This window comes from Aptenodytes patagonicus, chromosome 2, assembly GCF_965638725.1.
Source record: "Aptenodytes patagonicus chromosome 2, bAptPat1.pri.cur, whole genome shotgun sequence".
In the NCBI taxonomy this organism is placed as follows: Eukaryota; Metazoa; Chordata; class Aves; order Sphenisciformes; family Spheniscidae; genus Aptenodytes; species Aptenodytes patagonicus.
The window spans coordinates 156,875,793-156,903,151 of record NC_134950.1 but is presented as its reverse complement, the minus strand read 5'-3'; the positions used below and the strand labels follow the sequence as shown (position 1 = coordinate 156,903,151).

At 42.8% G+C, this 27,359-nt stretch overlaps 2 protein-coding genes across 14 annotated transcripts in view; one reads left to right on the top strand and one right to left on the bottom strand.

Annotated features, from left to right (window-relative positions):
- Nucleotides 1–1,856: 1,856 nt before the first annotated feature.
- LOC143157533 (uncharacterized) lies at nucleotides 1,857–10,278 on the bottom strand. 2 transcript variants are annotated; one of them, XM_076332362.1, is made up of 3 exons: nucleotides 9,824–10,278; nucleotides 8,743–8,784; nucleotides 1,857–2,042 (listed from the first exon to the last, which is right to left on the bottom strand). In XM_076332362.1, exons 1-3 carry the CDS (start codon nucleotides 10,137–10,139, stop codon nucleotides 1,996–1,998), a joined length of 405 nt encoding a protein of 134 aa, XP_076188477.1. In that variant the 5' UTR covers nucleotides 10,140–10,278; the 3' UTR covers nucleotides 1,857–1,995. The 2 variants fall into 2 exon arrangements, 1 of the variants encoding a protein (XP_076188477.1); XR_012994816.1 differs by lacking the exon at nucleotides 1,857–2,042 and having other exon boundaries at nucleotides 8,521–8,784; nucleotides 10,076–10,278.
- Nucleotides 10,279–10,763: 485 nt separating this feature from the next.
- Nucleotides 10,764–27,359, top strand: part of PARD3 (par-3 family cell polarity regulator) — a 467,456-nt gene continuing 450,860 nt past the window's right edge. For all 12 annotated transcript variants that reach the window (XM_076331853.1, XM_076331849.1, XM_076331848.1 and 9 more), the window contains exon 1: nucleotides 10,764–10,936. In XM_076331853.1, coding sequence (XP_076187968.1) covers nucleotides 10,817–10,936 — 120 coding nt within the window. In that variant the 5' untranslated portion in view covers nucleotides 10,764–10,816. The remainder of the gene's footprint in view (nucleotides 10,937–27,359) is intronic.

Genomic DNA, 27,359 nt, shown 5'->3' with positions numbered 1-27,359 from the left:
ATGAACAGAAAGAAAAATCATGGTAGGGATGGGAAGACAAAGAGGCAACGTTAGTGAAAAGAGCTCCTTCAAGGGCTTTATGTACACAGCTCTCACATCCCTCAGCTGGGCATGTGTTTGTCTTTGCGTTAGGGATGAAAAGATTTTTTTAGTAAGCAGCTGTGAATTGTTGAAGATATCATGGATCAGTATATGCAAAGAGGAAATGCAAAAATAGAAAAAGAAAGAAATATCAATATTACATAGCAATTCAGAAAATCTGAAAAAAAGTCAAAGGGAATAGATGAAATTAAGATCTGATGAAACAGAGAAACATGCAACTAGAAAAGTTAGAAAAAGTCATCATATCCTAAAAGCTTGAGACACTAAAAAAGGCAAGGAAGTATATTCATTGTATAAGAATTAAGAATGCAAGAAGATGCTATGAATATGAAGCTGTCCTGTAAAGGTGGGCAGAATATATGAAACATTTTTTTGATGAACTGCAGGAATCCAAAGTTGCAGTCACCACAAGAGAAGAACAAGATCAGATAATTGCTCTGTGCAAAACAGAGCGCCTGGAAGTACAGAAGAAGGACGAGACCTACACATAGTGGCTGTTTCTTGTCTGAAAAAAACATTAGGTGCATCAGTAGAAAAGTCTGAACCAAGATGGAGAGGATGAGATCAAACTGAAATTTCTCAGAAAAAAAATCACTCCCTGCACACAGCTTTCTGGTGAGGCTGTTTACTTACTAGGCTGCCAAAATGATACTGGCTGAGCAGTGGGCCTTTTGGCAGGCATATAGTTCAAAGTAAATATTAGGAGGTTAAGTAGTGACATAAATCACATAAAATCATAGAATCATTTAGGTTGGAAGAGACCTTTAGGATCATCGAGTCCAACCATAAACCTAACACTGCCAAGTCCCACTAAACCATGTCCCTAAGTGCCACATCTACACATCTCTTAAATACCCCCAGGGATGGTGACTCAGCCACTTCCCTGGGCAGCCTGGTCCAATGTTTAACCACTCTTTCAGTAAAGACATTTTTCCTCATGTCCAATCTAAACCTCCCCTGGCGCAACTTGAGGCTCATACATAATGAAACTTAGACATAATGTATAAGCAGTCACATTGGCTATCTTACCCTTATGATTTTGCCCATGCACATATACAGGCATTCAAATTAACCAGTTTGCTGTGAATTTTAAAACTTATGTGACTGAGCTAGGTGTATTCAGTTGAATTTTTTTGTTTAAAAAATATCAAATTATGTGGGAGGGCAGAGGTCAAGAATACACTAACAAAATAAGCTAAAAATTCCTACTATATCTAAACCAGGCTGAGATCTACAGATGGTAGGTGGTGAGAATTTAGTGTTTCAGAAAATTTGGATAGATAGATTTGGATAGGTGACTCTCAAGCATTTTTAACACCTTCTCTTTTGCCTGAACCACGCAGTTGAAAGTTGGAAAGCTCCAGCCCAAACACAGTCTGTGTAATGGCTCCCCGTATCGCTGAAATGAGCAGGGCTAAATATCAAAGCTATTAATCTCGGAAGACAGAAACATACAGCCCTCACAGATAGGAGGGTGACTCACGAAACAGGCAGCCCAAAGCTGTAACTGATGACTGCTGTCTGTCCTGCCACAGACAAGGGCAACTCAGCAACATGAAAAGCAGCTCTTGAACTGCTACGGTTTATCGGCCAGTATTTTGAAGTACATTGGCCATTTCAGGTTGCCTTCAGACACCGTGAGCTAAACTGCAGTGATTCAGAGTGTGTCATCTGGCCATTTGCGACATGAGGTCAGCAACCTCCAGGAGCGAGGTGGAGAAAAACCCTGAGCGGGGTAAACTGTTTCTCTCCAGCTTTAATGCACCAGCGTCCATCACAGCTGCACTTTGCAACAATAAGAGCTGGAAAACATGGACTCCGTCCACATCCCTGCTCAGTAGTTTTAGGCTTCAAAATCTATTTCAGGTGGAAAAAGTATAGAGAAAGCAGTATTCAGGGCACTCTCATTTCAAGCTGTGAGCTGGAGTAGGTATTGGATTCTGTAAGAAAAAAAATGGGAAAACTTCAGCAGCGTATTCATAAATCTTGCAAGGAAGAAAAAGCATTTGCAAAACCATGTGCCAAATGAATCACCTCTATCTACTATGTTATCACTTTAACAGGTTAGCAAGAAATTGTCTTCCCTTATAGAAAATAGTTGTTTGACCCTGGTGGATTTTAATTATCAAACTCTTGCAACAGCCTATCTGTAATTAAAGTCTTTGTCGGCTTCCCTGGATTTCAGGTGAGGTTGTGCACTTCTAATTTCTGTGATGTCAGAAAGACAGCCATTTTTTCATTCCTTGAAAGTGGTTATAGTTTCTTCAGATATAACACACATGCATACCAATATTCCATGTTTTATTTCCACTGTCTTTCTGTATTAAACAATATCCTGTACTAGTGATTCACTGCACTTAAACTCATCAACTTGCGATATAACTTAAGTTCTGAATAACTTATTAGTAAGAAGTGGGTTTTTTTGTTGTTTGGGTTTTTTTTTTCCCAAAAGAGAAAATAAACTGTAGAAAATATTACTGAGGCATATATAATGCACATTTACCGCCGTATGAGGGAATAGCTATAAAACCCGGGACAAACTGAAATCCTAGAACAGATGTCATGATGGATGTAACTGCGGTGTCAGCTGGATTAGTATGGAGCCGCAGTGTGAACTTCTGGCAAAGTAGAAGGCTCCTGAGTTGGTAATTCCCGGGCAGCAGGAAGATCGGTAGAGCTAATCTTGTCTGTCTGATCTATCTGTTTTGGTTTGGGTGCGTGAGTTAATCTGCTCTAAATTCTGCTCTCAAATCTAAACACACAGCCCCTGCAGAAGGCAGCAGGACCTGTGCTCAGGTATGCTCCTGAAGAAGACCATTCGTGCAATTTTCATGTGTGAGAAATCCTGCTTTTAAAAGACGCTGCTAAGCGTTTCCTTGAGTCCTGGAATGTCAGTTGCTGAAGGGCCTGTGTAGAGGATGTCTTTTTGCTCAGTGAAACAAGATGAGACCTGAGTCAAGACTGGTTTTGGCATTGAGCAGTGGCTCTCAAGCTGCTCTGCTGCTGCTCTCCACAGAGACACTCCTGCGGTGTGCTGCAGTCTGTGCATTAGCGTAGTCAACAAGAGATTAAAAAACAAAAGGTGATCTTATCCAGTGATTTTGCTGCCGCTGATTTCAGCTCTTCTTGCCTGTTGCACCTCAATGGACTTGATGTCCTACCTGCACCAAGGCTAGTTAGTTGGCTTTGTATTGGAGAAGACAACTTGGTTTTGATTACAGATTTTAAATCTTTGCAGATCAACTTAAGCTGTTTGGCTGCTTCTGTGAAGAATTAAAACATCCTTATGCTGTAAAACACTGCACTGAATTTTGGAAAACTTACTCATTTACTGTCATCATCTTTTCAGTCTCGAATAAAATAGATCACTGGCAGCATGTGACAATTTGTCATGTATTTTATCTCACGGGGATTCTCCTATTTCATTTGAGTCTTCTTTTTACTGATTTCAGCAGCTGCAAATACTTTTAAGGAAAACAAGAGGAAGGGAAAGCAATAAAGGAGGTGAGATGAAAGGAGAAGTGGGATTTGGTATTGAAAAGAGAATAAAGTAGACAGGACGAGAAGATTTTTGAGGTTCATAAAGGAACATGGGAGAAAGCAAAGAGTGAAACAGGTCGTGTGTCACCTCTCTGATTCTTTTTTTCTTATTTCATCTTCTCTAAGTAAGCCAAGAATTATCTTAAAAGCAGTGTCCAAATTTCAGCTGTCTGCTTTTGCCCCTTTCCTCTTTAAAGGGAGCTACAGGTGCTCAAAAGTACTCAAGTCTGGTCATACCGTGTATCTGGAATTTTTGGGAAGTTGTCAGAGTAGTTTTGCAGCAGCAGTGAAGCTGACCATGTGTATCCTGGTCACACTCCCTACAAGGAATCGTGTAATTCATTCCCTGCCAGTCCTTCATGCTTTGACACTTGTCTACCAGCCCGCGCACTAGAAAAGGCGTTCTGCAGGTGCTACGGGACTTTGCTCGGGAGCAAATATTTATACAGGAGTGATAGATAGCGTGTGTTTTCAGCAGGAGTAGCAGGAGTGCATTTAACTCCATGTTAAATCCATCCCACACAGGGATGAACGTGTTCCAAGTGCATGTCTGTATTTATATCCCTCTAAATTCCTGTGCAAATTGGAAAGTCTCTGGTGCAATATCCTTACTCCATGCAGTCCTCCCTGTTACCATCGACACAGGGAGAAGCTGAGGAAAGGATGTATTTCCCTTCATGCTTTATCAATATTTTCCTGCAATCATCAAGTAACTTGTTATCGAAAGCTGCGTCACTATCCCATTCCCTTTCAGCCCAACAAGGATGAGAACAGGGCGAGAAATTAAACAGGGATCCCCAAAGAGGAACACCAGCTGAGAAATATATTCTTAATATGTTTATAAACCACATGAATAATTTGTATGGTGGACTATTATGTACCACCATGTTTTGATAGGCCTTTTGACTAACATACCTGTGGGTGTTCCTCTTCATGTCACAGGAAGGTATTTTTTCAGGAATGCTCATCAATAGATAAAACCTGATTGTGGCAAATAATTTGGCATAGCTTCTCTTCAGCAAATGGGTTCCTCTGACAGTATCTGAATTAGTTCCAGCTCTGGCAAGTACTTGACAAACAGAGCCCAGTACTGTAGCTCTGTGTTAATATTGTTTATTCACTATTTGAGTAGGGTAGATAAGGCCCTAGGGCCTGATCCAAAGCCCACAGAAGTCAGTGAAAAGACTCCACAAGCCTTTTTAGTCACTGGAATCCTGTATTCTGTGTTTCAAAATTTGGAAATCTGTGCCAGGAACTTCATCAATAACTGAAAGGCTGGGAGAAAAGCAAAGAGCAAACTTCTGGACAGGCAGAAAGAAGGAAAGGAGAATGAAAACATCCAATAAATTCTCAGCAGAGAGAAAATGCTTCCAAGTAGCTTTTGTAGATGAACGTTGAAAAGATAAGTAACCTTACTTAAGTACTTTTAGGAAAGCACCAAGTTTCTAAGAGCCTTAAGACAAAATTAAAACGAACATCCTAGGGTCTTAAAATCATTTATTCTACAAGTACTCTGTAGTTCAGTCTTCTGTAAATTAGCCTCATTCACCTTGATTTCTTGTGGTGGTCATAAATCCCTCAAATTCTATTATTTTTAACAGCTTTATTTTTACAGTTTTTAATGATAATTGCTGGTAATTGGAAAGTTGCTAAAAACTTACTAATGATATGTTTATAGGTTTGTGTTCAATATTATAGGGACAGGCAGCAATGACCCCTCTACTTAGATTATCTAGTATTTTCCATGCTGAAAAATATTGTGATTATTTTTTAATTTGATAGTTGTTGTTGGGAAGCCCTGATGACTGAATGTCTGGAGCTGCCCTTTGAAATTGGTCAGGGATAAAATTCCAAATCTGTAAAAGTGCTTTTTCTTTGTCCTGTGAAATTCTGTTGGGATTTTCTGGTCTCAGCTGCTGACATTCACTATTCTTCCTTTTCCTTTCCTCTGGAAAGCTCGCTGAAACTATAACTGATGGTGGACTTTGGGGATAACTGGTCTCACATCCCCAAAGCAAACGCATCGGTCACACTAGCATGGCTGGAGTCTGCAGAACAGCTTCAGTGGAAGGGCAGGAGAAGGTGGCAGATCATTCTCCTCCCAGCGCAATCCGTGTGGTGGCTACCGGTCACTGTGGGCACAGAGCTGCTCCATGGCCCTAAGGGCAAATAAAGAACGGCCAGCTCCAACATCTGACTTAGATACGTTTGCAGTACGGGGACATTCAGAACTCTACCTGAATCATTATGTGAATATAATTCTATTCAGCCCATAGCATAAATACAGTATGTGGTATGAGAGCTGGGGCTGGGGAAAGCTAGTTGTGTGAACGTTTTCCTTACAACAATTCATAGCTCTGGGTATAGGTCCGTAGCACCCTTAGCATACACAAAGACTGTTTGGGTATCTCCCAGCAATGCCCTCTTCTGTGCTCTATACAACCCCAGTATCTTCACTCCTTCCGTATAGGTAATGTTTTTCACTTTTTAGACCTCTAACGATTCTGTTTCCTTTCCTGTGGATTATCTCCAAGTGTGCACACCAAAAAGTGACTCAGTATTCTAGCTCAGGCCTTCCCAGTTCTCAGCACAATGAAGCCATTACTTGACATATCTTAGAGAAAGCACTTGCATTTAAACAGTTTGATGATGGCTGAACACTGCCAGAGAACTATTAAGAAAACTATTGAAAACCCTTGAACATAATTCTTTTAAAAAGTAGCATAAGACTGTATAGATACAGACAAACAAGTAGTAAATTCACCTATACTCATTCTTTAACCCTAACCACCTTTTCACTACCTGAAGTTGCTTGAGGCACAGGTTGGAGCCCCTGGAAAGGTCAACAGTCTCATGGCTTTTCCTCAAAATCGTGGATTCTTCTTTGCTACAGTTTTTTCCTTCTATTATACCACAAAGAAAGTTCTTCTTGTCTTCCCAAACTTTGTGCATCTGTGTCTCCTAAGTCTGACATTAACACCTGCGTGATTCTATAATTACTTTTTAATGATTTGAGGACTTTCCATTCCCCAAATCCCAGCCTCTTTTGAGTAGTTGTAGAAAATAATTTTTTATCCAGCCCCATTTTTTTTCCAGGCCAGAGCTAGCCACAATTACTTAATAAGCTTTAGTGATTGCCTCATTCATAAAACAAGATGTTAGGAACCATTGCCTTGCTCCTTTGTGGAAGTACCATTAGTATGTAGGAAAACATCACAAAAATATAATGGCAGAGAAGTCAACCTACTCCTGTAGTTAAAAAGTTATCCATAGAAAGATCTCAAATAGTCACAGGCACATTTGATTTGATAAGATTAGAGACTCAGAGTAAAATGTAAATGATTTAGAACTTTAAAAGTCAGATTTTTGAAGGTATGAAAAACAAGTTAAGGCTTTACCTAATAACTGAGCAGGAGGAGAGTTACAGCAGGCCGGTATCTTAAATCATCAAAACCTAGTAGTGTTTGGTATATTCCCTAAGTCATTTTTGCAAATGACACTTTGAACTCATATCAGGTGCAAGAGTTTAATTTTTTTTTCTCTGCTTCATATAACTTAGCTACCCCAACTTTTTTTTAACTTTGACTTCTATATGATTTTGATAACTTTTTTTTAACTTTACTTCTTTGAGGAATAACATTGCTCTTCAGTTTGACACTGGTCTTTCCACAGTTCTCAATTAACTCTACTTGGCTTAAAGAAACATCTGTATTTAAAATTGCACGAACTTCAAACATACTGTACATTGAATCAGTGTTTTCTTGTCAGACCAGGGAACATCTGTATGCCATGAACAGACTACTAAACCTGAAGACATACAGAATCATTCCAGAACAATTCTTCCATCTAGAGTATAAAGGCAGGATAAACTGTGGAACAGTTCTGGAAATCAGCAACGTTCCACTGCCTGAATAGTTTTAAAATTCAGATAAAACTGACTTTTGGTAATCTGCATTAGGTTACAAGATTTTCACTCCTTGCATGTTTGCAGTGTCTACGCAGGGGATTTCAACCTGGTGGCCATTTTGAACAGAACTTGAATATTAATTATTAGTAATAGCAAGCTCTGATTCTCTCCACCCCATGCTCCATCTCCTACTTCTTCCTGCCAGACAGATAATTGCCTCTTCACGGAAATCTTCCAATAATGTATCGGTCAATAAATGAATTGTCAGGTTCTACGGTATATTAGCCCAGAAAAGCTCAACATCCAGAACTATATATATGCCACCCATATTGCAACGTGGTGTCCTCTCATTAAGTACATAGAAAGTAGTTGTAATTTTTGTAAACTAGCAACTCTTGCCAATTTTTCTCCTGATTAGTATAATCCTTTTCTCATAATCTCTTATAATAATGTTTTATACTTCATTTATCTTACATAATTAGATCTTGGACAATCTCACAGACTTGTTACTTTTGTTTGTTAAAGCTCATTCTTCATTCTAAGACATCAACAAACACTATACTTGGTAAATTGTATCCAAAATGTTTTCAGAATGAAGTATGTATAACTTGTGTGTGTGTATCTAGTGGGAAAGAAATTCAAATCTCAGAGGTCCTCGTTCCTGTTAGTACTATCACTATTCATGCAGGAGTCTTTAAGTTTTGGCCTTAAATCAGACCCCAGGATAAACTTGTTTTCTTTGTACTTCACTACGGAAGTTTCCCATTTTACACATTTAATAGAAAAACTGTCAATATTTCTTTCTAAACTGTTTTATGTTTTTTTTCCAGGAGACTGTTAGAACAGCTGGGAAAACTGCCAAGAAACTTGGTAAAGACAGTAAGAGCAGGAATTAAATCACAGAAAAACATGAAAAACCTGTAGCAGTGTCTGAACAGTGAAATAATTAGTCGACCAGCAACTGTATCTAATAATAAGTTTTATAGCAGTGTGCTAAAGTTCCTGATATGCAACATTGTGTTTCAGCAGATAAATGCAAATGACAACTGAAGTATAATGCTGAACATCACAAAGTCTATGCCACTGTAAAATTGCTTGTTAAAGACAATCTTGGAAGACTCTCTATTGACTTCACATTTTTACAGCTGTTTCTGCAAGTTTCTCAGGTGGTCTATTAAACCAAGGATTTATACCTCTTTCATCCTCAGTACGTTCCCAGCAGCTCTTATGATCACCTAGAAAGTACAGAAACAGCAGGTTAATGGAAATTTTCAACATTTCCCAACAATAAATTTGATGAGCTACAGCCATCAAAATGTGGAGTGTTCTTAGTTGTCTTAGTTATGAGCTGCAAACTGTTTACTCCAGTTTCATTTTATTTCTGCCTTTCTGAACTCCTGCATGCTCCTTTCTATTTCACACAAGTGAGCGCTGGTGATACGATAAAATACTATAACATGGTAGGTGTGCTTGTTTCCTGCTTTAAGACAGCTGTACCGTTTCTCATATAGAAATCGGATCCTCATTGATATTATTAGTTCAGATAACTCAGGCGGGTAATGGTAACAAAATTGACATCTAAGCTTAGAATTACCTGTAGGTTAACAGGTGGACTTTTTCATCTTTGATCTTGGGAGTGTCCCAAAGCTTTCAAAAATTGCGATTAGTGGAAAAAATTTTATGGATTTCAGTGAAGTTGGACCAGATACTCATGGGGCCAAACTAATATAATCTGACTCCTCCATTTTCTTCACTGGAAACTGTTAACTAGAATGCAAAGGGCTAGGGATGCCATTTTCACATTACCCTTAACTGGGCAATAATTTCACTTTTGATGTTTTAAGAATATCATTAATTCTGCTCCTTAACTGCATACCTACTAAACCGCAGATAGCTTTGCCATTTGTACCAAGTTTGTAGTTCTTAAAGTTACTATCGCTATGGGAACAAGAGTGGATTGCCAGGCAGGGAGCACCAGAGGACACGTGCTGAGGTGCCCTGTGTAGTAGTAGAAACATGTTGATGTGACATGGTACAAAGCTTACTTGAACTTCATGTCTCCAGTACCGTGTATAAGCTCAGAAAAAAAAAAAAAAGCAGCTTTTTTTCCCCCTGCCTTCCTGTCTTCCAAACTCTGCCTTCACTCTGCAGTTAATTTGAATTGTTTCACCATTTCTACCCAAAAGAAATATGGTGTCAGGCCACACTGAATGTCCAGTGAACTGTGCAACTCCATTGTTCTCAGTGAAATCCATGAAAAAATGTGAGCGATACCTGTAAAACCCTTTGACTTCTGATGGCTTTGAGTAGGAGACTGCTCAGCGATTGCATTGGTGCCGGTGTTACTGATGGCGCACCAATTTGGGCGCTGTGTTGGTTCTGTTGCGTTAACAGAAACCCAAAGGACCATGAAGATAGCCTGATTTCGCCTGCGTTCGGTGGCCCTCCCCAAACACCAGGAGAAAGCTTCTCTTTCCAACAGCGCACATTCTCTCTGGTTCCACGTCTTGCTTTCCTCGTACTCACGGATTTGAGGAAGAGCGGCAGCAGGCAGCGCCCCGAGAAGGAGCAAGAAGCAGTGCCCGTCCATCCCCGGAGTGCACCAACGGGGAGCCAGGGCCGAGGAGTTTGCGGGGCTCCTTCTGCCAGTTCGGCACCGGGTCCGCGGCCAGGGGCCCCAGCAGGGCAGATCGAGGCGGAGGCCGCCGCACCCGCCGGGGCTCGGTCCGGACACCCCCCCGCCCCGCTCTGACCAAGCGCCGGGCAGGTCGTGCTGCCGCCGGGTGCCGAGCCCCGGCCGCCGGGCCCGGTCCTCGGCAGGGACCGGCGACTCCGCCCGCCCCGGCCGCGCTGCCCGGCGCCCCGCGGGTTCGGCCGGCTGCCCCCGCCCCGCTGCACCGCCCCGCGCCTCCGGAGCGGGGAGGCAGCGCCGCCACCGCCCCGCCCGCCGCCGCTGCGCGCCGGGGCAGGCGCCGAGCAGGTGGCCGCAGGCAGCGGCAGCGCCGCGGCATGTGAGCGGCCCCCGGCTCGGCGCTCGGCCGCGCTCCCCCGGGCAGGCAGCACCGGCCCCCTGCCCTGCTCTGCTCTCCCCTCCCCTCGCCGGGCCGGCCGCGGAGGCAGGGCGCCCGCAGCGGCAGCCCGGCGGCGGCCGAGGGCTAAGCGCCGCGCCCCGCCGGGGGGCGGCCGTGGCGGAGGGCGGAGAGGAGGAGGAGGAGGAGGAAGGCTGCGCGGGGCCGGAGGGACGCGGGAGCCCCCCGGCCGCGCAGGATGAAAGTCACCGTGTGCTTCGGGAGGACGCGGGTGGTCGTGCCCTGCGGGGACGGGAACATGAAAGTTTTCAGCCTGATCCAGCAAGCGGTGACCCGGTACAAGAAGGCGATCGCCAAGGTGAGGGGCGCGGGGAGCGGCGCCCGCGATCAATATGGCGCTTCCCGGAGCGGGGAGGGAAGCGAGGGGGAAAGTCCGGGCTGCCCCGCCGGAGCGGCGGGAGCGGGGCCGGGGGCGGCTGGCGGCGGCGGCGCCCTCCGGGGAGCGTGTGTCCGGCGCCGCCGAGGGGAGCCGTGGCGGGGCAGCCCCTCCGCGGCGGCCAGCGCGGCCCCAGCGCGGCTCCCCGCGGCCGCGGACGCCTGGCGGGCCTCGGCCCTTTGTTCGCCGGTGCCTGGCGGCGAGGTGGCGGCCCCCGGGGGTGTCGGTGCGGGGGGCGCCCGAGTCCGGCCGGGAAAGGGGCGCGGGGGCCGGCGGTGTCGGGTCTGCCCCGGGGCGGGTGGCGGTGCCGAGGCGCCGCGGGCCGGGCGGGAGTCGCCGCGGAGGGCTGGAAATCCAGCCCCAGGCTTCCCGGCCCTCCAGGCCCGGCGGGGAGGGCGGTGGGAGGGGACCCCGCCGCAGGGGCGTCCGGCGGGGTCCTGCAGGCCGACCCCCGGCGCCGGACCAGGGTCCGGGCGGGCCCCGCAGCGGCGCGGCCGCCCGCGCAGCCTCCGCGCCTGCCCCGCTCCCGGGGGACTGTGGGGGGAAGGCTCCGCGTGTGCTTGAGGCTTCTGCGGTGCCCCGGGGTGCAGGGAGCGCTGGCCCGGCCCGGCCCGGCCCGCGGCGGGCTGATCCCGAGTGCCGCCTGCGCTCCCTCAGCCCCATGTTGAAATCCCTGGCTGTGGGTGCGCAGGCAGTTGCACACTTGGCTTTCCCTCCATGGGCGACTTGTTGGGCTTTGTTTTTTTTTCTTTCTTCTTTTTTTCCTTTTCTTTTCTGTACTTTCTTCTTGTTGCTGCAAACTTCTTTTTAATCAACTGGTTTGTTGGGACAATATGACCGTCGTTGGCTGAGAACTTGAGCAGTGCCCTTCCCCTTTGCTCTACCTGATCCATCCAGGCAGTTGAGTGCGCTTTTTTCCCTTAGTCCTTCTGACGTGCTTTACGCTTCTGAGCCTGGAAGTTTTGTTTTGGCAAATGCTGACTCCCAGGCTCTCTGAAACCTGCAGCGGAAGGAATGGTGTGAACAGTATATTGATTGGTTTTAAGTGATTCCCAAGAAAATTTTTAAGATCAGTTTTCTCGGAGAGAATTACAGTTGCTGGGAAGAGAAAAGTAACTGAAGTTCCCATCACCTCCCCACTTGATTCCTGAAGAATGTGGTTTTGGAGAGAACAAACATATTCTCTCTGTATTTTTATTATTCCTCTTGTAACATAGTTGTGATTCCGGCTGGAAAAAGAATGAAACGATTTACTAGGATATGGCCATGGCTGCATACCAGCCATTGTTTATATATGGCAGTTAATGCATGTGGCGATCTACCTGCACGTAGGAGACAGTGGCCGAAAGTACCATTCTGGTTAAGGTAAACCAGTAAGTTTACCTTAAGACAGTAAAGTGTGCCCCTTGGGGGAGCATTGAATGCCACTGGGCCATTCGGATGAGAAGCGTTTGCAGAATTTGTTCAGCAGTGTTACAACATTAATAAAATTAATTATTTTAATGTGTTGTGTTCCAAAACTGTGGCCCGTGTAACTCATGTGGCACTGGACTGCGTCCTGGTTTCCAACTGGTAAATTAGATTAAGGGATGGCAATTACATTCTGCAGTATAATGTTAAGCCTGGAAGTGATCGCAGTAGCAAGCACAGGAGAAACACGTGCCAGTCACCAGGAAAAGGTTATGTGATTGCAAATGGTGTGGGTTTGTTCAGGAAAGAAGTGGCCCACCTGTGGAAACATGAAAAAAACAAAATGTAACTCTCCTTCAAATATGCCAAGGTATTTACTAAAAAGACAGTTTGCAGAGGTGCAGCCAGACTTTGACTGGCCCCTAGTCCCCAGAGCCTCCTGATCCTGAGTTTAAAATGATATGGTGGTTTTATTTATTAGTGTTTATATGGTGGTTATGCTATATGCCACTGGTATGGACTTGAGGTAGCTGTAATTACTGAGATTGTTTCTATTATATGGAAATACTGTGGTTGAAAACACAGTAGCAATGTCCATGGGCTTTCTCTGAGTGTTTCATACAGTCACTATCAAACCTTACTTTTAACTTAAATACGCTGAAGATTTTCCACGGCAATGTTTAGGTAGTAAGGAGGTGGATACTCAGTGTCTCGTAAGTAAATGTATAGTGCTGTTTGCTGTGCTCGCCATAGAGTGACATAGTAATTTTATGGTTTCAATGGCAGAATTTCATAGATTACTGTCTTTTTATAGCAGTTAGGTGGTTTCTTTCTATACTAGTGTAGCAGATGAGCAAATCTTTACTTCAGAAAGAGACAAGAGAGGGGAAAAATAATTCCTAAACTGAGAGGATGAAAGTATGTGTACATGTATGAATGTACAATCTGGCAGCTGGTGTCAAGCCGACACTGAAATCTGCTTCACCACCACTGTGCTGTTATAGAAAAAAACATATCTGGTGGAAGATTATTCAAAATATTTAAATTTATGGTTTTCATACTTACAGGAAAATCAGCATTTGTCATCCTGCAAAAATGTGTCTGCTCTATGCAGCAGCTCCTTCAGGAGAACTACTTGAAGCCTCTGAGAACTGAGTTGTCAGCCCTTCTCAGATTACCTCCCACTTTGTCATGGTTTCCAGGTTGTGATTAGCAATAGATGATCTGCATGGTGAGCACTTCCGATGTACCTGTGCAGTCGTGGTGAGGCAGCCTGGCATTATGCTCATGGAGTGCCAGGAGCGAGTAACTTCAAAATTGACCTCGGCTTGAATTTTTCTGACTTGGTATTATTCAGGTTGAATAGACATGGTGAGAATGAAAAAAATACTTACGGAAAATAATCCAGATAATAGTAAGGTTCTCCTCTCTGTAAAATTTTAAGACTTAAAAAGCATATAGATAACACACCTAGTTATGGCAGTTAGTTCTGGATGCAGTTGTCTTTGATTAGGATTCGTAAATCTCAAAAAATTCATTATGGATTAACACTGCTGTCAATACTAAGTCTTTAAGTGTCGAGTAAGCTATTGATATGACAGGCTGTGCTTGAAGGTTGGTCTGTGTAGTGTGTATAGGAAATCTTTCTGTTCCTTTGCTTTTATTCCAAAAGAAGCTTTGGGTCTGAAATGTGATCCATTTTTCTGCAAGTTGTGTTTGTGGTGAACGAACAAGTGAATGATACAGAGGCGTTTGAAAAGTCCATCTTGTCCAGGGCAACTGGAGTCGGCAAAAGTTGATCATGCTTATTGAAACCTTGTTTGCATGGTGGCACACTGATGGTGCTCTGTTTGTGTGGGTGGACTGGTGCAGCCTCTGGCATGATTTCTGAGTGAGTGTAAACGGGTACAGTTTGGGCAGGGGGCAACTGGCCTGAGAGCTGGTAGGTACGTTTCCAAATGCTGCTGGTGAGGTTTTGTGTTGATGTGGTTCTGCTCATGGCTTCCTAGCAATTAATTTGATGATTAAAAAAAAAAAAAAATGCTGGTGAGAAGGTAAGAAGCATTTTGAAGGGGGGAAGTCAGCCACACTTGACTGGCTTAATGTTAATGGCAGGAGATGATGGGCTGCCCCAAAAGGGAGCAGACAGAAAGGCAGTTGAGATGAAACATGTTTATCAAATGGTTGACTATAACCTAGTGTTAAAATGTGGAAAACTTTCATAAAAATGACGTATCAAGTAACCTTTTATCAAAAAGAATTAATCATGCATTCTGTACCTTTGGTTTGATCTGGTTGTAGCCAGAGACCTTTCTGACTTTTTTCGGTGACTTTCGACTGTCACCACAATCTTTGTGTGCTTCAGGTTTTTTGGGATATCTTAAGCATTTCACCTTTTATCTTCTTTTTTTTTTTGCAAATATAAATAAGCATGCATAGGTAGGTATAATTTTTTTTTTTTTAAATTTTTAGTGTTACTGTGTTGTCTTTGAGTGATATAAACAAGCATGGTAAACAAGAATATGAAATAGGAAATCATACATTTACAGGAGTTGTTCAGTCTCATGTTCCCATCCCTATAGGGATCGTTCGGTCTCTATGATAGTTCAGTCTGATGTCCTGTATCATGAGCTTGTAGTGATGTTCCTTGACCCCATATATAACCCTGATTTTCTAGTTAAAATAAGTAAATTAACAGTTTTCCTGCTGAATCAGAAAGATTTTAGGAGGACTCTTTTGAGACACCTTTCCCCTCCCCCTCACCAAATCCTGTGGGAGATTAAGTGTTCAGGGGTTTGTGATGTTGTATGGAACAATGCTTGAATTGTTAATTTAAAAACTGCGGTACGTTAATAGTTGTGAAAAGAAATTGTAATCTGCTCTTTGATAACGTTTGAAGGCAGTTGCTGATAAGGGACCAGAACTCAAGGAAAGTTGGCTGTGTAAGCAAAGGTAACAGGTGTCAAATGACCATATTCTCACTTAATTTGTACATAGGAAGCTTAGGCCACCCAGGGCTTAAAGCTCCACCTCTTTGGTAGGTCTGACATTCACCGGCAGGGAAGTGTGAGGGGGGGAATGTTGTAGTCTCAGTGAATGTGTAAAGCTTTTTTTTCTTGTTTCTGTTTTCTGCCTTTCCCCCCGCCCCCCCCCCAGTGCCAGCTAACTGGGACTTCTTGGATTATTTGCTTAAAAGTCAGCTCCCAAACAGCAGGTTGTCTTCCAGGTACACAATGGCGACTCTGATGCTTTTATGTTCTGCAGAGCAAACAGTTTCACAGTTGCTCGTGAGTGTGTCACTGGGGCATCGTTTATAGGTCCTAATACCCAGGGGTGGGTCGGTGTGAAAATCTGCCGATTTTACTTGGGTTTTGTATTGGTCTCGGCACATTACCTGCTCAAGCCTGGCTGCTGGGTTTTGGGCACAGGCTTAGCTGGTTCCTCCACAGTGCCCATGCAGAGACCCCTTCAGAATCGTGATGAAAACACTCGTGGGCAATAGTGGGTAAACTTAGCATAAAAAAGATTTAAAATTTTTTTTTTAGAATTAGATTTCATCTTGATATCTGTGTAAATCTTGAGCCTGTTCTAAGTAGGAAAGAAGTCTTATAGGCTGTTTTCAGAACGTGCAGGAACCTTCTCCACCCCAGAAAGGCCCAAAAAGGAACCATAAACCCCAAAAATCCCTCTCACCCCTGCTGCTCGGTTGACTGTTGGTTTAATTCTAGCTGACACCACCAGGATGATGTCTCTGGGCTCTGCATTTAGTATTGGCTGGGTAGTATTTCAGTGATTTACCTGAGGTGAGCCAGGAGAGCCCAGATTCCCTGGGGCTGCCAGTACTTTTCTCAAGCCGTCTCTTGACCTCTTTGCTGATGTTGAGCTCCCAACAGCGGCAGTGAAACCCAGCTGACTGGCCACGTCACTCTGCTTGCAGCTTGGTGAAAGCTATGAACAGCAGTGGAGAGCTGCTAATTTAAGGAAGAAAAGTACTGAAATGGGTCACGGTTGCTTCGTGTTTAGAAAGCTTTTGTGTGATCCTGCAGGTTTGGGAGTTGATGGGGGAAGCGCAAGGCTATGTCTTGCTTATAGTGACTTAATTCTCTCCACTCATTACAGAAAACTTCCTTTTAACCACTTCTCACCAACTCCCTCTGTGTTTTCAGCCGAATGAGTGTTTTCCTGTTGTCCTCATCTGTGAGTACAGGTGACTCTCACGGATTGCACGAGATGTTGCAGGATGAAGGTAGGAATGAACCTTTGGATTGAGTGTGGTGGCGGCTGTGGAGGTCCTTTGCACGGGGACTTTGCTGTTCAGCAGTACTGTGCCTGAGGGGACCTGTGGCTCGGCAGGCGGGGAGCTGCACAAGCTGTGCCGTACCCTGGGCAGGGCTTTGCTGCAGCCCCTCTCCGCCAGGTCTTGCCTGCGTTCAGCCATCCGTGGTATGAGGGAGGAGGCTTGTCTTGGGAGGCCCAAGAGACACGCTGGGGCTGCACCCCTGTTGTTTGAGCAAGCAGGGTAAATGCTTTTGGGATTATTCAAGGCTAATAAAGAGGAAGACTGAATTCTGTAGTACTTACAAAGAAGGGCATAGGAAGTGGACAGCATGCAAGCCCTTCAACTTTGAAGGTGTTTTCAGTAAAGGGTGTGTGTGGTACTGCCATGGTTGGCTGATGTGAGCAGTACTTACCTTTATCTGGATGGGATACATCATTGCTTTCAGTTTGGCATTATGTGGCTTCTCAGTATTTCAGCATTACTTAATGGTGATCGAAGTGAAGTGTGTGTTTGTGGAAGAGTGGCTTGAGAATGATTTCCCTTTGAGCAAACGTAGTGTTTGGCTGCTGTGAGCAATTCCTGTAGCTCTGAGGGGACGACTGCGGAGGAGCCTGTGAAAGTGCTCAGCATGTCAGGAGAACAGGTCCTGGAGGCAATTTGGGGTTTAGGGAGTTGCCAGCCTTTCTTCTCCTGGGCGATAGCCTTCCACTAGTGGAAAACCATCTGATTCTCATAGCTTTTTACACTTTAACTTTGGTTATAATGGTTGCAGATGTTTTAGTTCTGTTATAAAAACACCACTGGAAGTAACACTTTCTCAGTTGTACCAGACTATGACATCTTTTGGTCGTGGCACATTCAATCTGGTAAAATAAGATGGAGTAAATGGGGGAGAAACGCTGGTGATGTTAGTTATACAGAATACGGTTCATGTAGCTTTAAAACAATTTCCTGGTTCTTCAAAGGAAAACAAACCTTTTCATCCAAATATAAATTGAATGGATAAAACATGCAACAATGCTGAACCAATGCTTATGTATATTGAAAATAAAGTGGAATTCTTCTAACATCAATCCAGAGTATAGCACAGATGTTCTCACTCAGAAATATTTTGTGAGCAGTAAGAAAATAAAAAGTGGAGCAAAAAGTATTAAAAAATTCTGCAAGATACTTTAGGGCATCTGTGCTTTCCCACTCCCCCCCCCCCCCCCCCGCCCCATTTTTAATATACATTATATATTTTCCTGGTTTCTTTGAGGTCATTTTACGGTAATGCTCAGCAAGTCTGGTACTGGAAGATAGATAAAAAAACCACCAAAAAACCAAACTGCCTTTGAGCTAAGTTACATAATCCAGTGGTGCTGTTTAAAAATTGAGAAAGAAAAAAAGAATACAGCAGCACAGATGTACATAATACTTGTCAAAATGATTAATATTACTAGTGAAAGAGAAATGAGTCAAATTCTAAATTGGGGAAAAAATAATTTTAAATTAACAGTGAACATGAGGGCCTTTTTGTTTTTGAGATAATCACGTTAATTTTACTTGTTACAATACTTTAGCAATGTCAGATTTTTTCCTACTGGTAGCCTTAGTTATTGTCTTAAATTGGTTCCAGATATTTGTTAAATCAGAAATAATTTTAATAACTATTTTGTTGCGATATTTGCTGCTGTTCTTTTTTTAATCAGGTAGCAGGTGATGATCATGACAGTAACTTACTTCCTACTTCAGTTTCTTACTGTAAAGTGATACACAATAACCTATTTAGTCCCAAACAAAAGGAGAAAAGTATCCCTACAAAAAACTCTTGGGCTAGATCCCACATGCTGTGTCTCAGGGCCAGGGTCTCCAGTGGAGGGGAAGAGTAACAAAGGCCAAGTGTGTTTCTGCGCGAGGGGGTGCCACTCTTGCTGCCCAGGAGCAGAGATGAGCATCCCGTGGAGCTGGGCCCGAGGATGCTGCTGTGTTCCTGCCAGGCACCATGCTCTGGTGCTGGAGCTCTGGTGCTGGAGCAGTTGGCTGGTGTCGCCTCCTGGATTGTTGTGTCTCCAGCTCGTCAGGACTTTTATGGTAACAGAGACAGGGCTGGCAGAAGGGAAATGACTGTGGGGAGAAGGGTGGTCTTCTGTAGGGGAGGAAAAAAGGATGGGATGTCCTTGGAGGCTGGTGAAAGGAAACGCTTTTGGGGTAATGATAAATGGATGTAACTCCTGGTGCCTTTTCTTTCACATGAGAGGGAAACAGGAGTTTGCATGGAAGCAAGACAGTAATGGAGTAAGTTAAGTACTGACAAAGATAAAGAGCTGAAGATGGGAAGAAACTGGTTAACTTGGTGCCCTGGAGGTGAGTGGTCAATTTAGGAAGAGGATGAAAAATTGACCTCAGTGGCACAGCAGATGTCACCCAAAAGGCTTTCTTTTCAAAAAGAAACCTGTGGAATTTATTATAGGAAGCTTCCCTTTTTGGGCAATAAGCTTAGTGAAAGTAGTGAATCTCTGATTTGGTAGGGAAAATAGACACTATTTTGGAAAAGCGATGTCACATTTTTGGCCATACTTTCCACATTCTCTCATGCTCAGCCTGCTGCTGATGCAGCGAGATTTTGAATCCTTTGCAGGAAGAGCAAGCTGGTACATCGTTAGCAGTTTTCTTTTTAAGTGGCCACGTTTATAGGATTTTTGTTCTGGGTATGCATGTCTTTACAGACTCAGAATGGCAATTTAAAATGTTTCTGGTGTTCATATTGTATTACCAATAGGAGAAAGAAAGTTATGTGGGTATAAAATTTTTTAAATGGAGATAGGACTTTTGGGAGTGCCTGTATGTTTGTGTGCGCACCCACTTAGGTGTTTTCATTTGTTTGAAGAAATGTAGCCACACTTACTAAATGAAGAAGTAGTTTCACCTTACCCCATCGTTTTTGCATGTGCTTTCAAAGTTGTTGAGTTACTCTATCTTCCCCCTAGGCAAAGGCCACATAATGTTTTTTCCTTCTCTATTAAATGTCAGAAGCAATATCCTACTTGTGAGAAACTTGCAGAGATACACTTCTTTGTGCATATAATGAGAAGAACAACTTTGTTCCAAGTTCTCGGAGTCCTTCTGAACAGGAAGGAGCAGGAGCAGAATTTAATGAAATATGGAAAAATTACTTCTAGGGATGCTGGAGTGTCTCTGAGACCAAGTAGCCTGAAAGTTTTGTTGCTGTAACAACTTAAATGCCAGTTTAAAAAAAAAAAAAAAAAAAAATTGGAAGCTTCAGAACCTTTAGCTTCTTTAATAAACCGCTAAGTGGAATAACAAGGCTTGATTTAATTTGGTGTCTCCAAGAACCTGTTGTACCAAACATTATTTGCATTTTTTTAAGTGTGCATTTGTTTGTGCTGTCAGTTTTTCCCCTCTGCCTTCCTGTGAAGACTGCTTGCCTGCAGCTGTGAGTGCTGGGAAAGCGGCCAGCTACCAAGTACCAAAAGAAGAAGAATTTAGGCAGCCGGGCTGCGGTGGCTGGGCTGCGGTGGCCGGGCTGCAGTGGCCAGCCATTCCTGGTGAATGAGCCCCTGGCCTCGGCACCATGTGCAGCCTGTGAAGGTGAAGAGGGAAAAGATTTTGCCCCTCTTGAATTTGTCTCCGTCTTGTGGCAGTGCCAGGCTGCTGGAAGACTGCTAGCCTGAAGTGTTAGGGTTTGCTGAAAGTTAAAAAATATTGTGCCATTGTAATAATTTAGCCAGTTGGAGAGTAGTCATCTCCATACATCTCACTTGTTCTGCTAGATGTTTCTGCCTTTTATTTAGAGAGATGAGCCCTGGGTGAGAGGTGTAATGCTGCTGCTTTCTGAGGGAGACAAGAGGAGCCCAGCCGTGGATGTAGCTCTCCTGGGCTGAGCTGTGGGATTCTGCAGGGCTCCTGCGAGGCGTGTGTGAGGGGGCTCGGTGCTCAGGCGGCAGCTCGGGTTTGGATCAAGGTGAGGGTGTGTCCGAGTTAATTGTTAATTGCTGACGAAGATGCTGCTTCTGTTGCTGCACTGTAGGCCCAAGATGACTGGGGACGGGGGAAACGAAAAGCCTCAGCACAAGAGACTCCTCTGCCGTCCTCAGTCAGTCAGAGTCCTGTCTTCTGGGCATGGTGCAAGTTCAGAGCATCATTTCCAAATCCTATATTGAACATTTTTTTTTGTCATTAAGAATACTAATTTGAGAAGATAGGCTTGATGTTTTCTGCCCTCACTGTTTCCTTAACAGCAGCTTTTACTGCTTTTTCTAGTTTTTCTTCAAATGAAAAATAGCACAAATAAATGTGGTCTGTAATAATTCTGGAAAATTTGAAGTCTGGACTAAGAAACTGCAAGAAAAGATGGACTGGGTGAAATAAGAGCTTTTAAATTTGGAATTGTCTGTTAGCGTAGGCTCTGTGTTGTAAAACAGCCAGTGAACATGGTTTTAAACGTCTATAACTGCAAAATACTTGTATGTTTAAGTGCTGCCATTTGTTTAAAGAGAAAACCTTCTGTATTTTCTAGACTTAGCTAACCTGGTCTAAAAAGAAAATGTTTTGCTCTGTATGTAAAACAGTGTATTTAACTTGTGGTTATATTAGGCAATGGGGTAGTCTCACCCCGTGCCCAGCAGTTACTCAAGAACATAATGTTTTGGTAAACTAAAACCAGATGTTAATATGCGTGAAATGCTATTGTAATCAGTGTCTTATAAATCTCTTCTTTATTAGTATAGTTGTTTGAAGTAAATTCCTGATGACCCTTTTGTTGCTTTGGCGTTGCCACAAAATAGCTATTGTTAGCTTGAAGCCCCCCTGCTAAATTGAAGCCGCAGATAATGAGTATCCAGTATTGTATCTTTCAGGGTTTATAAAATATTTAGCTGAAAAGACTCCTGGTCCTCATCCTGCCTCTGTGGAGGTAAGAAGTTTCCTTTGCTGGTGGAATTCCCTAGCTGGGGAATGGGACCTAACTTGTATGAAAAGCTAATTTGTGCCTAGTTAAATATTCTTTTGATATTTGAATATGAAGTAATTAGCTTGGATGTACTGCTGTTTACCTTTTAGGATTTGGAGAAGTCTAAACAAGCTGCTGAAGGGAACTGTATAATAAATCTACTTCTGAAATATTTTTTTGAGGATCGTATATTTCAGACTGAGACTAAATCTGCTTTTTGTGGTGTTATTTTTCTGGTGGCCAGTGACTGGTGGGAGAAGTGCTGAGCTAAGTGGTTAAGGAAAGGTTTGGGCAGTGGTCTGGTGTCTTCCTGCGGGCCCTACGGATAGACCCATGTGGGAATCCCCTTTCTAAAAATGCTCTTAAGGTGGCTGTGTAATTGCTTACGCATGGATGCTACTCTTCTGACTTTTAAAAAAATATGTAGTTCAATATTTACCATAGCCATCTACTGTACTTGAACCAAATTTTTAGGAAATGGTCTATTTTGTTCTAAATTACTTCCATTTCACAATTCAGTACTTGCTTGGTCTCATAGCGGAACAAAATAAGTTTGTTTTTTTTTCCTTTGTTTTATGTGAAGTTATTAAACTATTTTGAATCTGTAAATCATAATAGCTAATTTTGTAAAATGTATGTCCTGTTTTATGGGTGGTCTGTTTCCCTTTATTAGACCATGTCTCATGTCTCTGATTAGACAGTGTGTAAAGAGTGCTCTAACTCGAGCTGCCTTCACAAGTTGCTTCTGATTCAGCATGCCAGTGTTTTGTTGCCTTCTGAAAGGCTTTGTTTCCAAAGGTTGGTGGACGCCCAAGACATTGTGAATAGAGATCCATTTTAAGACACAATGAGTACACATATTTTTTTTATCACTTTTGGAGATTATAGTTGTGTGTGATACTGAAAAAAAAAATAGTTTTTCTGTAATTAATTAATGTTTTAGAAGGACGCCATTTTTAATCCAGAATTTTCCTGTTGCTTTTTCAAAAAAGTGTGTTGTTCCTTTCTGAACTCAAGTGTGGAGTGTAGTAATTCACTTTGTGTTTTGTGTTATTCTGCAGTGTAAGCTACAAGCTGAGATAGGGAGCAGAGATCTGAAATCAGTTTATAATAAACAGCCCTTTGCAGCCTGCCCTTCACCTGATGCGCTACTCAGAAAGCCGGCCTTCGATGAAGACCACACGGCTTCAGATTTGTAAACTATGCCTAGATGCAATAAACAGGAGGGCCTGTTCTTTGCAATTGCAAATTGTGCCTTTCTCAGCATCAACAGCAAATGGGAGTCAGCCCGGTGCTGCTCACCTGCCTGCTTTGCAGTGCATGGGGAGCTGTAAAATCAAACACTGAGCTCAGAGATGCCGAGATTTATCTTTTTTAACTTTGCAGCTCCCCTCTCCCTCCCTCTGAAAAAGTAGGCGTACAAATCCAATGTGATATGTGAAAGCAAAGTTGTGGAGTCCTCCCCCCCACCTCTTGCATCTTTGTATGTGGTTTGTTCTGCAGACCAGATCGTCACACCTGCTACCAGCCTCCTTCAGAGAGAGCAGATTGCAGCCTTGCAATTAAGTGCTCCTGACATCTGTTGGTGATAGGCCAGCAGCAGGACAAGGCTTTTAGCTTTGATTGGTTCTGCTGGTTTGGGAATGTTGTTAATTGGAGAAGGGACAAACAAAATAGAGTAATTTTGAGATAAATGTAAAGTAAATACGCAGAAGGAAAAAGTAGAACTAATAAAATTTACCACTTTTTTTTTTTTAAAGCATGGATTTTAATGCATATTATGCTCAGTATAGGAGAACTCCACTAATTAAAACTAGATCTGTGTTTTATTACTTCTTAGGCCACTTTAATGGTGATGATACTATTTAGCAAGCACTTCATATCATTTTCAAGTAGTTTTAATAGCTGTGTACTGGTGTAGGACCTGTCTGTTTGGGAAGCCTTTGGAAATCAGCTAATAAAATCCACTTGAAATTTAAATGTTTAAAAGCATGGGGACTTTTCCTCTTTGTGTCTTTACTTACACCGTTGCCCTGGTCATTGCAGTGGACTTGAATTTCCAAAGCTGTATCCAGACTCGCTGCTGCTGAGCTGTGCTTGCTGTGTGCCGTACAGGCACCAGCTCTGTTACTGCAGGGTGAGCGGAGGCTCTGATTTGCAATGTGGTTGGGCTGCCATGGCGTATTCCTCTCTAGTAGATTATTGGTTTTATAGCTTGCTTTCATTATAGAATGAACTACTTCAAATTGCCTTTATTTTTAACATGGAGGTAAGATTATGCATACAGGTTGTACAAGTTGTTAGTAAAGACCAAATGTTTTGTGTCCCTACACAGTTAAAAGATTCACTAACTCAGCTGTAATTCAGAAATCAGAGTGTCTTCAGAGATGTTTAATGTGACTTCAGTAATATATTGTAAAAAACTAATGAGAGGTACTTTTTTTGTGACAACTATTCCTTACTCCATTGTAACAAATTTCCAAGCGCACAGGAACCTGAGGTATGGAAAGAGGTATATGTAGAAATGAATAGGGGAGACTATAAATGCTGTGGTTAGGATTTAAGAAAACGGTTGCAGTGTCTTTCGGTTCCTTTCAGAAGTGTTGGCTGAATCCTGTGATGAAGATACAGGAAATATCTAGTTAGTTTTGCTTCACTGGTGCTGTGATTTGTGAAGGGAAATGTATCTGTCAATGGCCTGCTTTTTCAGGTGTGAAATAGGGGCACAGAGTAGGAATGGGCTCCTAATCACTGCTCTCGCAATGCAGCCCTGCATTAACTGAGAAGCCCTGTAGGTTTATTCCAAATACAGATGACGGAGAATGGGAGCGCTCACCTGGGAGCAGTGTCGTGTATTCCCATGGCTCATTCTCTGCGAGGACCTCGTTAACTGTGTTTCACAACAGCATGATGTTAATTGCAGTGAGTGGGTACTTGCATAAAGTCCTTCTGTGGTTTTTCTCTGCATCTTTGTGTTACCTTAGGAAAGAGAAAAGTACTTCACTGTACTGGTCATCTGTGCTGCAGCAAAGCTGCGATGCACCCATCAGTTATAACAGCATGCAGCACCCAAGCTAGGAACAAGGAGATGGCTCTCCAGTGCCTTCTCCTCTTAATTTGGTAATTTCCTTCTGTGCTTCACCACCTTCTCCCTTCAAAAACCAAATCCGCAAACAAACATCATAGCGTGATTTTGGCAAGTACATAATTATCCTCATGGAGCACGTGGAGAAGGGAGGCACAGGAGGTCGCTCGCTGGTCCAGGACCACACAAACAGTTCAGCACCGAGCTGGAAATAAAGTGCCGACCTGCTGACTCCTTAACCGCAAGACTATCTTTCCCCTCTAGTAAGGATGTGGTAAAATGTCACTGTATTTAATCCTTCTGCTCTCCTGTAGCTCAGCCTCTGTATGAAAAAACACGCCATGCTTCACCAAGCTGAAAAGGGAATATTTTGTGGTAATTGCCTGTTGAAAAGAAGGTCTCCTCCTCTTAGAAGTGTGGACTCTGTCGTGTTAAACTGCTTAATAATTTCTGGTTCTTATCTAATTTTTTTCAATTTACTCATATGGTGGTTGAAACTTTTATATAGTAATCCATACTTGGCAGTAAGGATGTTGATTCCAATATCGCATACTTTTTTAAATGTTTATAACAGAATGAAAGCAAAGGAAATGCTTATGTTTGGCTTTAGTGTAGCTATCTAAAGTGATTTATGAATAGTGATTTTTTTTTTTTTACATTTTTTTTTAAAGCTGAGTGATACACTGAAGCCAGAAAGAGATCTATCAGTGATGTATTTGGCTTAAATGTGAGAAATTTAGAGAAGGGAGAATATTGATCCATGCTAGTGGAATTTAAATCTGTTGGTTTTTTTTTTTCCCTCTCATTAAAGTGCTGTAATTTTCTTCTAATACAGAAGTGTTGTAAGAAAAATGGTCATGGGCAAAAAAATCTGAGGTAGTCAGTAAGTGCTCTAATAGTGTTCAGCTGATGCTGGTAAGACAGAGTTGTCTGCATGTGTACACATTCGTTTTAGATTGATGGGGTTAATTGCCTTGGTCTCAACTTTGCTTGTAGACTACTGTGCTGCTGATGCTGATGTAAAAGGAACTCAATCTACCAAAACTTTTTAATCCCTTCTGCATGCAGTGCTGAAGAAAGCATGTTTTCCCCTTGTAGATGTAAGCTTTCGTGATTACAATGTCATATTCAGGATCTCTGTATTAGGAATAAGGAAACATGCAGAGCTGCAGTAGGACTGCAGAGAGCAAACAGGGGAGTGCTTGCTATAGTACATATTAAATAATAATAATAATACTAAGCCCTGAAAATTGGGATATTGCAAATTATAATTCCACCCCTAACCAGCTTTTTAGGTGACTGGTTTGAGTTTAGTAAGCGGTGATTTATTCTTTCGTGTTTTAAAAAACATGCTACAGCACAACTGCAGTTTATTATTACCACTTTTGTTGAAGCCTTCAGGTTCTGTTAACAGCTGTCAGTCATCATGTTATCTCCAGCATTTTGCAAAAATGCAGCTGGTGGACTACGCAAATGGAAGCATTTACTAAATAGTTTTAGATGACATTATAACCATTGCTCATCTTTTGCCTCTAGACTTTGTATTTTCAAATGACTCTGTACGCCTTTGACAAACACGCTGTTAGTAGGCATGAGGACATACACAATGCGAAGTAATTTCTTGAAACTGGATAGCGTGAAAGATTTCAGTGAAACCTAGTAACAAATATCTCTAATGATTTACATGCATTATTTTGTGTCTCTTCCTTGTTGTGGCATATCCCTCATACTCTAGACATCTCTCTTCATTAGAAAGCCCCTGAGAAAATAAAAGCTGCTTCTATTTAGATTTAACCATCCTGAAGTTAACAGTGATGATGCTTTGCTTCCTTTGCTGCCTCTGGAAATGGAGCTATTTCTGACCTGTTCAATGGGATCGGTGTCCCTGGCTTTTTCATCAAAATTAATGCTGTTGTACTAGTTCCTAGCCTCTACTATTTTTTCTGGTGCGGTTTCCGATTCTTGCAACTGATTGTTGCATGACAACGTCCCCTTCCCTTGTACACACTATATGCATATTGAAGGTTCTGGTTTAGGTAGTTTACTGGTTCTCGTGCATTTCTGAGTTACACAATAGTGCTATGGGAAGAAATCATGGAGAAAGTAGTACCTCAGTTGTGGTCATTGCCTCATCTACTGTGTCTTGCAGTAGAAGAAAGGAGGAGATGGTTTGCAAGTGCTTCTAAATGGTGTATAAACTTCTCTTCCTTTACTCTGTCACATACATGTATGGGGTGATGGGTTTTGTTTTGTTTTGTTTGTTTTTTGGGGGGAAGCTGTCTTTGGGCTTCTTTTTTGCTGTCTTAAAACCAGGCTATTCACTATACCAGAACAGTAATCAAGGAATTCTGTACTGTCCTATTAAGCTTGCATCCTGATTACATGAGCTGTTCCTTAAGGCATGCAATAACAAAACAAAAGGGGTGGCTGGTGTGCAGGAATGATTACAACAGCGTGCTTTCTGTCCGGACTCTGTCATGCTCTTACGTGCCGTACTGTTCTCATACGCCTGAACTCGCCGTGTGAGGAGGATGCAGATGGACAGATTTTTCAGCTACCAGCAGTACTGTCATGGGAATCCTGCAAATGCTACTGAGTCAGGAGTTTTAACAAAAAGTTG

Bases quoted from the DNA above. Each gene is read 5' to 3' on its own strand.
- LOC143157533 (XM_076332362.1), bottom strand. From the start codon at position 10,139: ATGGACGGGCACTGCTTCTTGCTCCTTCTCGGGGCGCTGCCTGCTGCC. The intron at 8,785-9,823 runs GTATCGCTCACA...TGTACTTTCTAG, and splicing joins GAAGTCAAAGGGTTTTACAG to GTGATCATAAGAGCTGCTGG. The intron at 2,043-8,742 runs GTATAAATCCTT...TTTTTCTTACAG, and splicing joins ACGTACTGAGGATGAAAGAG to AATCCAATACCTACTCCAGC.